Source organism: Lobosporangium transversale (assembly GCF_002105155.1).
Source record: "Lobosporangium transversale strain NRRL 3116 chromosome Unknown BCR41scaffold_6, whole genome shotgun sequence".
Lineage (NCBI taxonomy): Eukaryota > Fungi > Mortierellomycota > Mortierellomycetes > Mortierellales > Mortierellaceae > Lobosporangium > Lobosporangium transversale.
In genome coordinates, this window is record NW_019028984.1 from 334,934 (window position 1) to 347,901 (window position 12,968).

Consider the following 12,968-nt stretch of genomic DNA (forward strand, 5'->3'; position numbering starts at 1 on the left):
GCCATTGTTTAAAGTCAAGGGCAAGGACTAATTTTGTACGAGATTACAAAAAAAAAAAAAAAAAAAAAAAAAGTACATTAGAGAGCCAAGCATGTGTTGTCAGTTTCGCAGAATTTTTTTCTTTTTATGGAGAGGAGGATGAGGAAGGTGGACTGGCTTGAATTCCAAAATAGGAAAAAACCGAGGAGAGCTTTGGAGTAGAAGTGAGTAGAAAAAGTCAATGCACTGTTAAAAATAAAACTCTTGATAACGTCCAAAAAAAAAAGGGGGGGGAAGTGAGAGAAAAGGAAAGGAAAGGAGGTAAAGGACCATTGAATGAACGTTATGTTGGAAAAAAAAAAAAAAAAAAAAAAAAAAGAAAAGTGCATGGACATTAGATTTGAAGCAAGGATACACAGCGGCTCTCATGAATGCTCATTTCATAAAACTCTTTTTGTAAACCTACTGTTTCACTCGTGTCTATGCATGGGTCATTGAGCTTAAGAGAGAGAGACAATGAGAGTGAAAGAGTGGATGGAAGTGAAAGAGAAAGAGAAAGAGGGGTGCTGTCCCATGTTTCTAAAACTTTTAGTAAAACTCTTTTTAAAAATCGGAAATAATTTAATCGGCAAATAAAAAAAATAAAATAAAAAAAAACCATTGGTCCTTATCCATTCACGTTTATCCACTGGCCCTTCAGGCACAATTGACAGTAAGACAAAGGGTTTAGCGATGTCCTCACAACCGAGATCATGCTCCATTTGTTGCTCGTCTGTTATGAGCTGCTGTCAAGTCGTTCATCTTGTCCTTTAAAATAGCCATGAGAGCTATATAAAAAAAAAAAAGTATAAAAAAATTTTTAAAATAAGAAATAAAACAATAAAACAATAAAACAATAAAACAATAAAACAATAAAACAATAAAACAATAAAACAATAAAACAATAAAACAATAAAACAATAAAACAATAAGGCAATAGGAATTACATAGTGATATGTATATATTTATATAAATGTGTATTTGCTATGCATTTGACATAGTCATTATCATCAATAAACAGCATCTCTACATCTTCGTCATCATCACCATCAATGGTCAGTTATTAGTTATCAATCATCATTATAATCATTAGCAATAACTTCCTGCATGACTCGGAATATGCCTTGTAGTAAACCAAGATGTTTGTAAATCGAGTCGAAGAGGACAAGAGCTTAGTTTACAATATATATATATATATGATATGATGATAATATGGTGGCGATGGTGATAATGTTAATAATAATGATGATGTTGGTGATGATGATGATGATGATGATGATGATGATGATGGCAATTGATTAGTATAGGATTAAAAATAAAATAAAAAAAAGTGAGCGCGTGTTTATAAATGTTGAACCATCATTTCAGAAAAAAGTTGATGTTTCTCTAGCACATGGTATACATGTATAAATATCTTTTGAATGTCGCATGTCTTTTCATTGCAATAAATTGCTCCGCTTTACTTGCCATGGAAAAGCAAGCTAAATACTTTCTTTCCTTTCCTTTCAGTTGATTTATATATCATGGTCATGGTCTAATGTCGATGTAACATGGGGAGCATTGAATGAATGAACCCTTTTTTTTTCTTATTTTTATTTATTTATTTATTTATATTATTATTATTGTTTATTTATTTATACGCTTTATTTTTTATTAGCTTTATTTGCATTTGCCTATTTATTTGTTTAGGTTGACCGTTGGATGAAGTTGTATGACGGTAAGGAATCAAATGGGGATCAAGAAACTGGATTGCAAAGCTTGTAATGTGTATAATGTAATGAACAAATAAATAAACATTGCTACTGCGATTGCTATTGTCGTTGCCATTGCAATGGCCATGCCATGTGCATGTTTGCATGTTTACAGGTTTGCAATGTTTGCATATTTGCATATCCTTGTCAAAAGAAAGGGAAAAAAAAAAAAAAAAAAAAAAAGCTGCTTTATTGTTCCTGTCATGCCTTTTTTTTTTTTTTTTTTTTTTTTTCTCGAATGCTGGTTTACGGCGTTATGTCAATGATAAAATAGAATTCAAAGGAGGAGAAGCGTTCGTTGTCATACATGTCGTATAGAGTATATATAAATATAATAATGATAAAAGCCCTTTTTCTCTCTCTCTCTCTTTTTTTTTTAACCACCATTGCTCTCTCTCTCTCTCTCTCTCTCTCTCTCTTTTTTTTTCTCTTCTTCTCTACTCACCTTTCTCTCTTTCTAATACTCTTCTTCTCATCTTTCTCTTGCACCCTCGTCGCTTTCTTGCTTTCTTTCTTTCTTTTAAAAGCCCTTTGGTCTTCTTTCTTTATTCTTTCCTTCTCTCCTTTCCTTTCCGTTCCTTTCCTTTCCTTTCCTTTCCTTTCCTCTAAACATTTTATCCGTTCCAATACCACTTCTTTCACTATGCAGGCCATCAAATGTGTTGTCGTCGGAGGTACAATCTAAACGCCCTCCCCATCCTTCTCTTTTCCTTCGCCACCTCTTTTCCAACCTTTATACCAAATGTTCATCTCATTTTCATTTCATCTCATTTCATTTAAAAAAAAAAAAAAAAAAAAAAAAAAGTTCATTTCAAAATGAAATCGACTTGACTTGAACCTACTTGTTTTCTTTCTTTTCTAAAAAGAGAGTTGTTTATGTGTATTTTGCATGGTGTTACATTCATGTGCCATGTAACGGTACAAATGTTTAATATTATTTTCCCTCAAACCAGCTGTGCGTTAACACCCCTATTCTCTCATCCATCTCTTCACCACGTTTTTGTTTGCTCTCCTAACCTTTTTTTATTTTTATTTTATTTTTATTTTTTAATCTTTAATCTTTCTTTTCTCCTTCTTTCTTCTGGAATGAATACTACATAGATGGAGCTGTTGGAAAGGTAAATGGAAGGAATCTGAAGCGAAGAAGAAAAGAAAAAGGGAACGAGAACTGTGTGTATTGCAGATGAAGTAGTGACAAATGGACTAAAGGAAAAAAAGAATTGTAAATATACATATTACCTTTAGACCTGTCTTCTCATCAGTTACACCACCAATGCTTTCCCAGGCGAGTACATCCCTACAGTGTAAGTTTCTATTTTCCTATTTTTACCCTTCGTTGGAAGGAAAGCATTTGACTTGACTTGACTTGACTTGACCTGACCTGACCTGACTTTGGACAGAATGAATACTTTTTTAAAATCTCGGAGATATCAGTGCGCGCGCTTTTTTTTTTTTTTTTTTTTTTTTTTTTTTTCTTTTTTTCTTTTTCTGATTCAGCCAATGACATTCTAACTGTTCCCCCCCCCCCCCTTTTTTTTCTTTAAACCAGATTCGACAATTACTCTGCCAATGTGATGGTCGATGGAAAACCTATCAACCTCGGTCTCTGGGACACAGCCGGACAGGAAGATTATGATCGCCTCCGTCCATTGTCCTACCCCCAAACGGATGTTTTCCTCGTCTGCTTCTCACTCGTCAGCCCTCCCTCATTCGAAAACGTTAGCACCAAGGTAAGAAGAAAAAAAAGGAAATGGCCCAACATTTTCTGGATAGTATTCAATACTCTATGGATACATTATTACAAAACAAAACAAAACAAAACAAAACAAAAAAAAAAAAAAAAGAGAAACGGTGTGATAGTTTTTGATTGATTTTTATGGATGCAATGCAGGAGAGCATTTGTACATCAACACACAGGAAAAAAAAAAAAAAAAAAAAAAAAAAAAATCGCACAGATATTAGAACGTTGAATTGGGATACGAAACATGGGTCCCAACTTTTTTATATTCTACTGAAAAAAGGAACGGGACAGCGGACAATGGGCAATCAATAATGGACCGTGGACCATGACCGGTGGACCCCAACAAGAACCACCTTTTTCTTTTTTTCCTTTTTATTTTTATTATTATTGTTATATTTCTACTTTTTTCTACTATGCTGCAGCTTTCTTTATTTGTTCAGCAAACACGGTTCATATATTATATGATCATGGCGTTATATTGTGCATTGTCGTTTCAGACAATCAACAAAAGCCCAACAATGGACAAATAAACCTCTGAGAGTGTATCCTTCCCCCCCCCCCCCCCCCTACTTTCACTCCCTCAGCTCTCGGATAAAAAGACCAGAGTCCCCCTTTACCGAAAGATCTATAACTGATCTCTCAAATTTGTCAGCCGAGCACTGGAATAAATATATATATATATATATATACATTACATATATACATGTATTTGCATACAACATCAGGGGAGTGAAGGGAGAGGAAGTGTGGATGGGACAAGCTCTATACTCCAGATGTTTCATCTTTTTGGAAGATGGATAGAAGGAGTAAAAAAAAAAAAAAAAATTAAGGGAACACTACATTCTCCAAAGACCCTTGATCATGGTACTGCATCCTCAATGCGTTTACAAAAAGTGGTGCAAAACAACATTTTTCGTCCATTTTCGGTTGTTGGATCAAGGATTGATTGGATGTCTTTTTCAGCAACAACACCAACACCAACACCAACAACAACACCAACAATAACAACAGCAATAACAACAACAACAACAACAACAACAGCAACAGCAACAGCAACAGCAAAAAAACAAAAGATTTAAAAGTAGTAATGCATGCAGAGATTGATCCTGGTGATTATCACAACACACCATGATTTTATTTTACATTTTGTTTTATTTCATATTTTATTTTATTTGAACATCAATCGGACTTTTAAATGTGTCGCGCAATTGCAATTTTGAGTGGGGAGATCGAGATGGGGGGGAAGGGGAAAGAGTGGCGCGTGCGTGGATAAGAAAAAAAAGAAAAAAAAAAAAAAAAAAAAAACCTGGTTTATAAAGAGAACCTGCAGCTAAACACCCTTTTTACCCTCCTTTGCTCCTTTTTTTTTTTTGTTTGTTTTTTTGTTTTGTTTTTGTTTTTGTTTTTGTTTTTGTTTTATATTTGTATGTATACAATTAGTGGGCACCCGAGATCAAACATCATGCACCAAACGTCCCTACGATCCTCGTGGGCACAAAGTTGGATTTGCGTGATGATAAAGACACACTCGAGAAACTGAATGAGAAGAAGATGACCCCGATCTCATACCCCCAAGGACTTCAGATGGCCAAGGAGATCGGTGCAGTCCGTTACCTCGAGTGCTCAGCCCTGACCCAATCAGGATTGAAGAATGTCTTTGATGAAGCCATCCGTGCAGTCCTCTGTCCAGTCCAACCTGCCAAGAAGTCAAAGAAGTGCTTGATCTTGTAACAAAAAAGGGATTTTCTTTTAGTAGTAGTATATCCTTTTTCTTTTTCTTTTTCTTTTCAACTTTTTACTTTTTCATGTAATACCTTTTAATGCTTTTTTTTTTTTTGTGTATGTGTATGTGTGTCAATTCTTTCAAAATAAAAGAAAAGAAAAGAAAAGAAGAAAAATATACATTCTTTCTTGTTCAAGCTTACCTTTCAATCCATTTTACAAAGGGCCATTTCAGCTAAAGCGTGGTATAAATATACATACATATACATGTAAACGAGATCACTGTACATGTACACTATTTTAGTCTTCGCAAAATCGCCATTTTTTTTTTTTTTTTTTTTTTTTTTTTTCGTTGAGGCCCAGAACGCGTTAAACTGTTGCGATCAGGCCAATCAGCATTATGCATTTGTGTATATTTGTATAAATGTGTGTACGTTAACACAATCATTAGCATATTAGCATCAGTGGGGCATGAACAATCTTTTACTGTAACAAGCCCTATAATGATAGGAAAAAAAAAAAAAAAAAAAAAAAAAAAAAAGACCAGGAGCAAAGGACTCTGAATAAAACTGCATTCTGAACAGATTTCATACTTCTACTTTTTATTCAATCATCAGGCGTCTGATTTGCTTTGCTTCATTCATACTAAAAGCCCTGTATGCTCTTCCTCTTCCTCATCCGCCACTACAAAGTCATCTTCGAATTCCTCTTCTTCTTCCTCCTCTGAATCTAAACTCTTGACAGAAAACGTATCCTCTTCCTTCTTCTCTTCGTTCTGCTCAGAGCGCCTGTAATGATGATGGTGATTGGTTTGTTGGCCAGGGTACCTTTCCTCACGTATCTGACCATTAACACCATTAGAGCCAAGTAGGCCCATATCGTCTTGGACTGACAATAGAGGGTATGAGCGGTCCATATCTTTCTTGAGTCGCACCATGAAATCCTCAAGATCCTCTGGAGATTGGATTAAAAACCCTAGCAACATCGATGGATCCAATTCTACAATGTCCACGCAGCGCACCACCGAACAATGAAAGCTCTGCAACAAGTTCCCAAAAAAAAAAAAAAAAAAAAAAAAAAAATTAGACTCTACAAAGAAACACCACATATCCCACAAAACTATATATATATATATATATATATATTTTTCAATGATCCTTACTGGAACAGGACAGGTGCCTAGTTCTTCCGATAAGGCGCGAGGCTTAACAAAGTGTGGATCATAATAGAAAAGCTCATCTCCTATGAATAGCAAAATAAAGGAATAAAAATGGTTATTAGCATCCAATGAAATTATCACCATACTACCCTCATAACGATAACACCAAATATATATACCTTGGCAAGCAACAAAATAGAGTGATCGACCAGGACGTCCACCTGCGATCCCCATGAACTGAGGCATCCGGAACAGTTGCTTCAGATTAGGGATATATTTCTCTGTTAATTTATCCAACCCAAACCGTGTCGGGATCAACAATAGAACCGGCTTCCAAGCACCTCCCAGCAACAACTGGTTCTTCGTCTCTGTCGCTGATGATATGGATGATGGCGACAAATTGGTCTGATTCTGAAATGAACCTCTCTGCTGCTGCTGATGCTGCTGCTTAACATGCGTAGCTGCTTGAACCACCCCAGAAACTTGGAGCAACCCATCCATCGGGACCATAATAGACAATGGACAGTCTTCATGCTGTTGTGATAGTCGCCTACAAGAAAAAGAACCCTCGTCTTAGTATCTATCATACACATTCCTCCAACGTGGTTTTAATCAGGGATCACATTGTGTTCATGCGCATTTGCTTACTTGAAGGCATGGGCAACAGTCGAAGGTCCAAACCACTCTCCAATACGCTTATCGAGTGTCAAACCAGCTTTCGCGATCCGATGAATGCTATAAGGCCGATCAGGATCATCCACAAACCAATTCAAGACTTCTGTATACCGCCTCTGACCATATTGCGTCTGCGACAGATGTGCCCTCCATTCTAATAAAAAAAATAAAAATAAAAATAAAAATAAAAATAAAAATAAAAAAATTGAGTAAAATAAGGCAGTATTCATTCAGGGACAAAGTTATTACAAGACAATTAGGAGGGGAAAAAGCGTACCGCGTCCAAGGAGAACTTGCACAAACGCTTGTGCAAGAAGACTTTGCCCTGTGCGCATCATACATCCCCATCCTGAATCACATGTATAAAACGAAGGTTCAATCCTTGCCAGATCTTTACGATATGTAAACCACAGTCGTGACTGGAAATCCATCAAGAACTGTCGCAACACCTCTTGTTTAGCCGTCAAGTGGTTATAGAATGAAGCATCCGGCGCTGGACGCATCAAGGAGAGATAGTTGGCTGTAGAGGGCGGCAATGAAATGAGCGAGCTATTACTGCCGCTAAGAAGATCATAGTAGCTGTAGTTTTCATCATATTCATTCCCGAGTCCTGTACCGTGCATCGACTGTCGATGCCGCTGATGCTTTGGATCCAAAGCTGAGCCGGGCGACTTTGAGCGGATTGGGGACGATAATCCTAGGGGAAGTGCAGACTTTGCAGTCGAAGCAAGAGACAAGGACAAAGATCTCCACGATCGTCGCAAAGAGGATCCAGGTGATGATGGCGGAGATGGTGAGGATGGCAGCGGTGGCGGTGGAGAAGCTATTCCCGACTGTGGTGTGGATTTTGGGGCGGTGGAAGCAACTGGCATGCTATTTTGACGTTTGCTCGAGAATAAGCTCGTCTTTAATGGTGACGATGTCCTAGGTACATGCTCATGCTCAAAGGTCTGGACTGGCACAGCAAACGTAGATGCACGCTCGCGAGAGACTGGTTTGTGGGCACGCTGTGCTGCTTCATCGACTCCATTGCTAACTAATGTGCGACTCGTTTTGCGCTTGCGTTCCCGCGCCGTAACCGGTGCCTCTGAAGGATCGGGTTGTCCATGCTCTAATGAGGCCACTTCATCACTGGAATGATGTCCCAAGACACTAGGCGAGGCGTTTCCTTGTAAAGTCTGCCTACGTGGATGAGGATTGGCAATTGTTGTGGCTCTGCTATAATTTTTGCTAACTGAATGATGATCCGTTGCCTGCGCTTCGGGTATAGAGACTAGGGACGCCCTTCCGACAGACCCATGTGATTGCATGGATGACAACATTGTTGCTGATGGTGATTTGGGCGTAGTTGGTGTCGTTGGTGTGGAGGACATTGGCGAACCGCGATGTGATTCAGCACCTGCAGTAAAGTCACCTTCAATCGGTGCTAAAAGCTTCTTCTTCTTCTTCTTACTAATAGACTTACTGCTAGACTGTGGAGTCAATGGTGACACATCATTAACAGGGTCTACCAAGTCCTTAAGCGCTGAGACGTTGTTGGCTGCACCACCATTAACTTGTCCGTTACTGGCTGCAGCAGGATTCCCATCTCGCGCAAAAAGGTTTGAAATGGTCATCCTGCGTCGCCCCGGTTTACGAGCTGATGGTACAAGTGGTTCTTGCTCAGGCTGAGGGCTCTGCGCACGCTGTGGTGCCGCATAAGTCTCGGTTTGGTCATCTTCTAGAATGTCATATTCCTCCATAGCAGCATTGCCAGGCTCGAGGCCCATTTTGGAAAACCTCGTCATCATGGATGACTTGATGCTGCTAGGTGAACCAGATTTAGAAGATGGGACGACGGTGGATATAGAAGGTGTTCTAGATCGCTCTGTAGGTGGTGAGGTTGACTTTGTGGTGCTGAACTCTTCGTTTTCTGGCCCGGGTGATGCGGATCGAACATGTGAGTAAGACCACTGATTCTCGTGAAAAGTGGGGGAGGAGGCGACTGTAGGTTGTTGAGTTGACGCGGCCGCAAAACAAGATACAGAGTTTGACTGTGGGCTCTTGCCCTGTTCTGATGAGGTTGAGTCAGGTCTTAGTAGGGGTGGGTTAGCGATGATGCCATCGTTGGTGCTTATTCTGGTATTGGTGCCGGCACTAGTGTAATGGGATGAGAACTTTGTATCATCAGCATTGCCCTCATAGTCAATGGGCGAAGCAGGTATTGTGTCATCTTCCTTTGGCGGATCGAAGCTATATCGTTCTCCAAGCATCCATATATCTTCAGATGGGAACGCTGTCTTTGTCCGGACACGGTCATCGCGAGCAATATATTGCACGACCTTTGAGTTGTATAGCCAATATCTAAGACCAAGAATTATGGTTGTAAATGTATCAATATTGAGTAAAGAATGCTCTTTTTAATATCCACCCTTTTACCATCCCATACCACTCACTGCCTGTAAAGATAATGGTGATTCAGGCGCAGTTAAAAAATAAATAAAAAAAAAAAAAAAAAAAGAGCCAATGAGAAAGAACATACCCCATTTTTGAAAAAAACTGTGATGTAGCTTGCATAAAGTGTTCTCCAGCATCTGGTTCTTCTACAACTGCATCTATTGCTGACTCCTTTGTAGTTAATTTCTCAACCTGGTAGTCTTCATTATCATCCTCATCCTCAATGTCATCATGCTGTAGACTAGCTCCGTTAGGTGAGACTAGCTGACTCCTTAAAGGTGTGGACGGTCTGGATGAGGTGGTATGCGAGCCCTGCATGGGCTGAGATCTGGTGCTCCTGCTATTGACGGCATCGACTCGATTCCTGCTGGTTTCGCCAAGGCGCTGCTGTCCATTCATTCCGAGCTCGGATCTAGTCCCACTGTTATGTTGTTTGTCCCTGACAAATGAATACGAAAATTCTGCGTACACAACCCCTTGAGGACTCTGTAGTTTCAAATCCAATACCACTTCAGAGTCCATGCCTCCTGACTGCTCAAAGTCAAGCGTCTGCGTTTCATAAATGTAAAGAGGTGGTGTGGTAGCATCTTGTCCGTCCACAGGGTAAGAGCCATTCGGTACAAAGTTCCCCATGAGCTCCATATGCTCATGGATTGTTCTGGTACGTGTAAAGGCCGTCTCAAGGTACCAGAGCGTGGTTGGTGATGAGGATGAGGCAGAGGAGGAAGTCGAGTGCTTTGACTTGGACTTGGACTTTGATGACTTTGAATCAGAGATGATTCTGGATGAAGATGATGCCGTTTCAATAGTGAAGAAAAAGACAATGGAAAAGGGTCTCCCACTTGAAGAAAGAGCAGCAGCAGAGGCGGCACTAGAAGATCTGGGAGTTTTTATAGGCAAGCGATCGAATTGGAATGCTCCGTGATGATTGGATGTATTCTCATCCTTGGATGCACGTTGGCGGTGCTGATGCTGACGATGGTGTGAGGGGTACTGATTCTGATGTTGGTGCTGAGGGTGGTTGCAGTTGTTAGTGGGATTCAGGTCAGTCTTTGTCAAAACCTGCCAGATCTTGACCGGTGCCCGGCCACCCCTGCTTTGAGAAGTGTGATCGTGAGAGCGATGATTAGGTGAGGATGTGAGAGGAAGATCTGAAGTTGCGTGTCGAGTATATATCGGATGCTGAGCATAAAGTGATGCCCAAAATTCAATGTCGTCGCGCCTTTCTGAGGTGGACTTTTTCCTTGGTGATGTGTTATTGAGACTCGAGGAAGATGGAATTCCATTGACACTAGCAGAGTTAGGTGAGTGTTTATCTCGACAATGTCTGACTGTGTGTGATCCTGGCAAAGGAGAAGACACTGGGGTGAGTGGTGATGATGACAATGGGGAGAATGATCCAGTGTCTACGTTTGATCTTGTCACGCTATCTACTTTGGAGGACAAGTTAGCAGCTGCAATCGAGACTCCATGTGAGAATGAAGTCACTGTTTCTGCTGTTCTTGTTGGACCTGCTCTTTCGGTCGTTATAACTATTGTCTCTTCCTCTGAATCTACTTCGTTTGTTTCTGGCTCTTTTCCTGTTCCTGTTCCTGCTCCTGCTCCTGCTCCTGTTCCTGTTCCTGTTCCTTTTCTTTTCTCAGTTCTTGTATCCTTATAACATGACCTTGTGACAGGATCTGCTGTAAGGTGAGTCGGTATCATCTCAGTTGGTGCCGACTGGTGTACGTATTCCTCTATACTTCTAGAAAAGGGCAGATACGTTGGAGATGATGGTAGAGGGCCGTGGTGGCTCCTGCTACGGGCATACATAGGACGAGTATCGCGAGAGTGTTGCATCGATGGAAGCTCCGTTAATTTTTTCAAAGGAAGTATCAATATGTGTACAACAAGGGACAAGGAGCAGAATACAAAAAGGATATATTCAACAGAGTCGAAATAAGGGTGCGTTTGAGAATTTGGGAAAACACATGAGCAAAGGAATCAATGCTAAGAAATGAGGAATGTTTTTTTTAAAAAAAAAAAAAAAAAAAAAAAAAAAAAGGATGGGGAAAAAAAAGAGACGATGAGGATGAAGGAAGGAAAGAAGGAAGGAAGGAAGGAAGGAAAAGGGGGTGAAGCAAAGGGAAAACAGGAGGTTGCGACTAAAACGCCTTAAAAAACAAAAAAGACATTGTTGCGTGTGTATATACATTCATTTATTTTTTTTGATGTAATTCCGTGCGCTTTTCATGTCGACTTCGTAATCATTGTCTCCTCCCCTTCTGGCTCTTTTGGGTCTTTTGGAGGACGGGGCGGAATGATCAAATAAGAGGACAGCAGACAGCGTGTGTTTTTTTCTATCCAAACGACAGACCCAAATGGGTCCGATCTATTAAACAAATCGCTCTTCTAATTCTTTTCTTTCCTTCTTTCTTTTGTACTCGTTTTTCATTCGTGTGTCTACGAAATTTGATGTGCGTGCGTTCGTTGTTGTTGTTGCGATTGCTGTTGTTGTTGCGATTGCTGCTGCTGTTGCTGTTGTTATTATTGTTGTTGTTGTTGTTGTTGTTGTTGTTGTTATTGCTTGTCCAATTATGTGCACACATTTGTCCATGGCGAAATGGACTGGGATTGTCTATTGTACCGTCATAGTCTTGGTTATCTTATTTTTATTTTTCTTTGTCTAGTCCTTTTTTTTTTTTTTTTACGTCGTCTGGCATAGATAATGACGGGAACGTGGCATTATTAACATTAGACTTTTGTTAGACACATTCTCCGTCAACCAAGATAAAAAAAAAAACAACAACAACCAAAGGTCGGCAGGAGGGCAGTGCACTGCATGAATACATGAATACAACACAAACACATGTACACATGGGTGCATAGGCCACGCTTTTTTACTTTTACCTTGCAGTTGACATATGATAGTCCCTTTCCAATATTTCAATGTCCACCCACATCTTGTCCATGGGTCCTATAGGACATTGACAAAGCTGTGCTTAAAATACAGATAGAAAAAAAAAGTTACCGCTTCAACTTGCTGGTTGCACAAAGAACACAAAGTTGGGTTGTGTAGCAATGGGCATGTTTGTCTGCTCATAGCCCTTCGCCCCCCTCTCCTTCCAATCCTTTCATGGGCAAAAGACCTGGTTCGTTCTCGAGGCAGAAAAAGATCAAACTAAATGAATATGTATACATGTATATAGATATATATATAATAAATGTTTATTTTTCAAACTTGAGTTGTAATCTGCTTTCTTCCCGTCTTGCATAACAACAATGCTCATTCAAATTTACATGCAAAGATGTTCTTTTCCTCTTTGGTGTCTTCTCATCGAACGTCTTTAATACAGCCATAAAGATCTATGCAAGTTATATGCATGCCACATTGTAATAACAGACGCATGCATACAATGTACAAACGACAGCAATGCACACACCATAGAACGATATACTGCCACGTGAAAAGGTGTTTTGAAACCAG

The 12,968-nt window shown here is 39.7% G+C and overlaps 2 protein-coding genes across 2 annotated transcripts; one reads left to right on the forward strand and one right to left on the reverse strand.

Moving 5' to 3' along the window:
- Positions 1-2,186: 2,186 nt before the first annotated feature.
- On the forward strand, positions 2,187-5,356 carry BCR41DRAFT_347676 (rac gtpase). Its single transcript, XM_022023140.1, has 5 exons — positions 2,187-2,443; positions 2,871-2,887; positions 3,015-3,073; positions 3,319-3,499; positions 4,951-5,356. Exons 1-5 carry the CDS (start codon positions 2,413-2,415, stop codon positions 5,239-5,241), a joined length of 579 nt encoding a protein of 192 aa, XP_021884396.1. The 5' UTR covers positions 2,187-2,412; the 3' UTR covers positions 5,242-5,356.
- Positions 5,357-5,872: 516 nt separating this feature from the next.
- BCR41DRAFT_300870 (hypothetical protein) lies at positions 5,873-7,569 on the reverse strand (the record flags this gene model as incomplete). Its single annotated transcript, XM_022020599.1, has 6 exons — positions 5,873-6,271; positions 6,395-6,474; positions 6,571-6,751; positions 6,863-6,941; positions 7,040-7,220; positions 7,344-7,569. 6 exons carry the CDS (start codon positions 7,567-7,569, stop codon positions 5,873-5,875), a joined length of 1,146 nt encoding a protein of 381 aa, XP_021884397.1.
- Between the last annotated feature and the right edge of the window lie 5,399 nt (positions 7,570-12,968).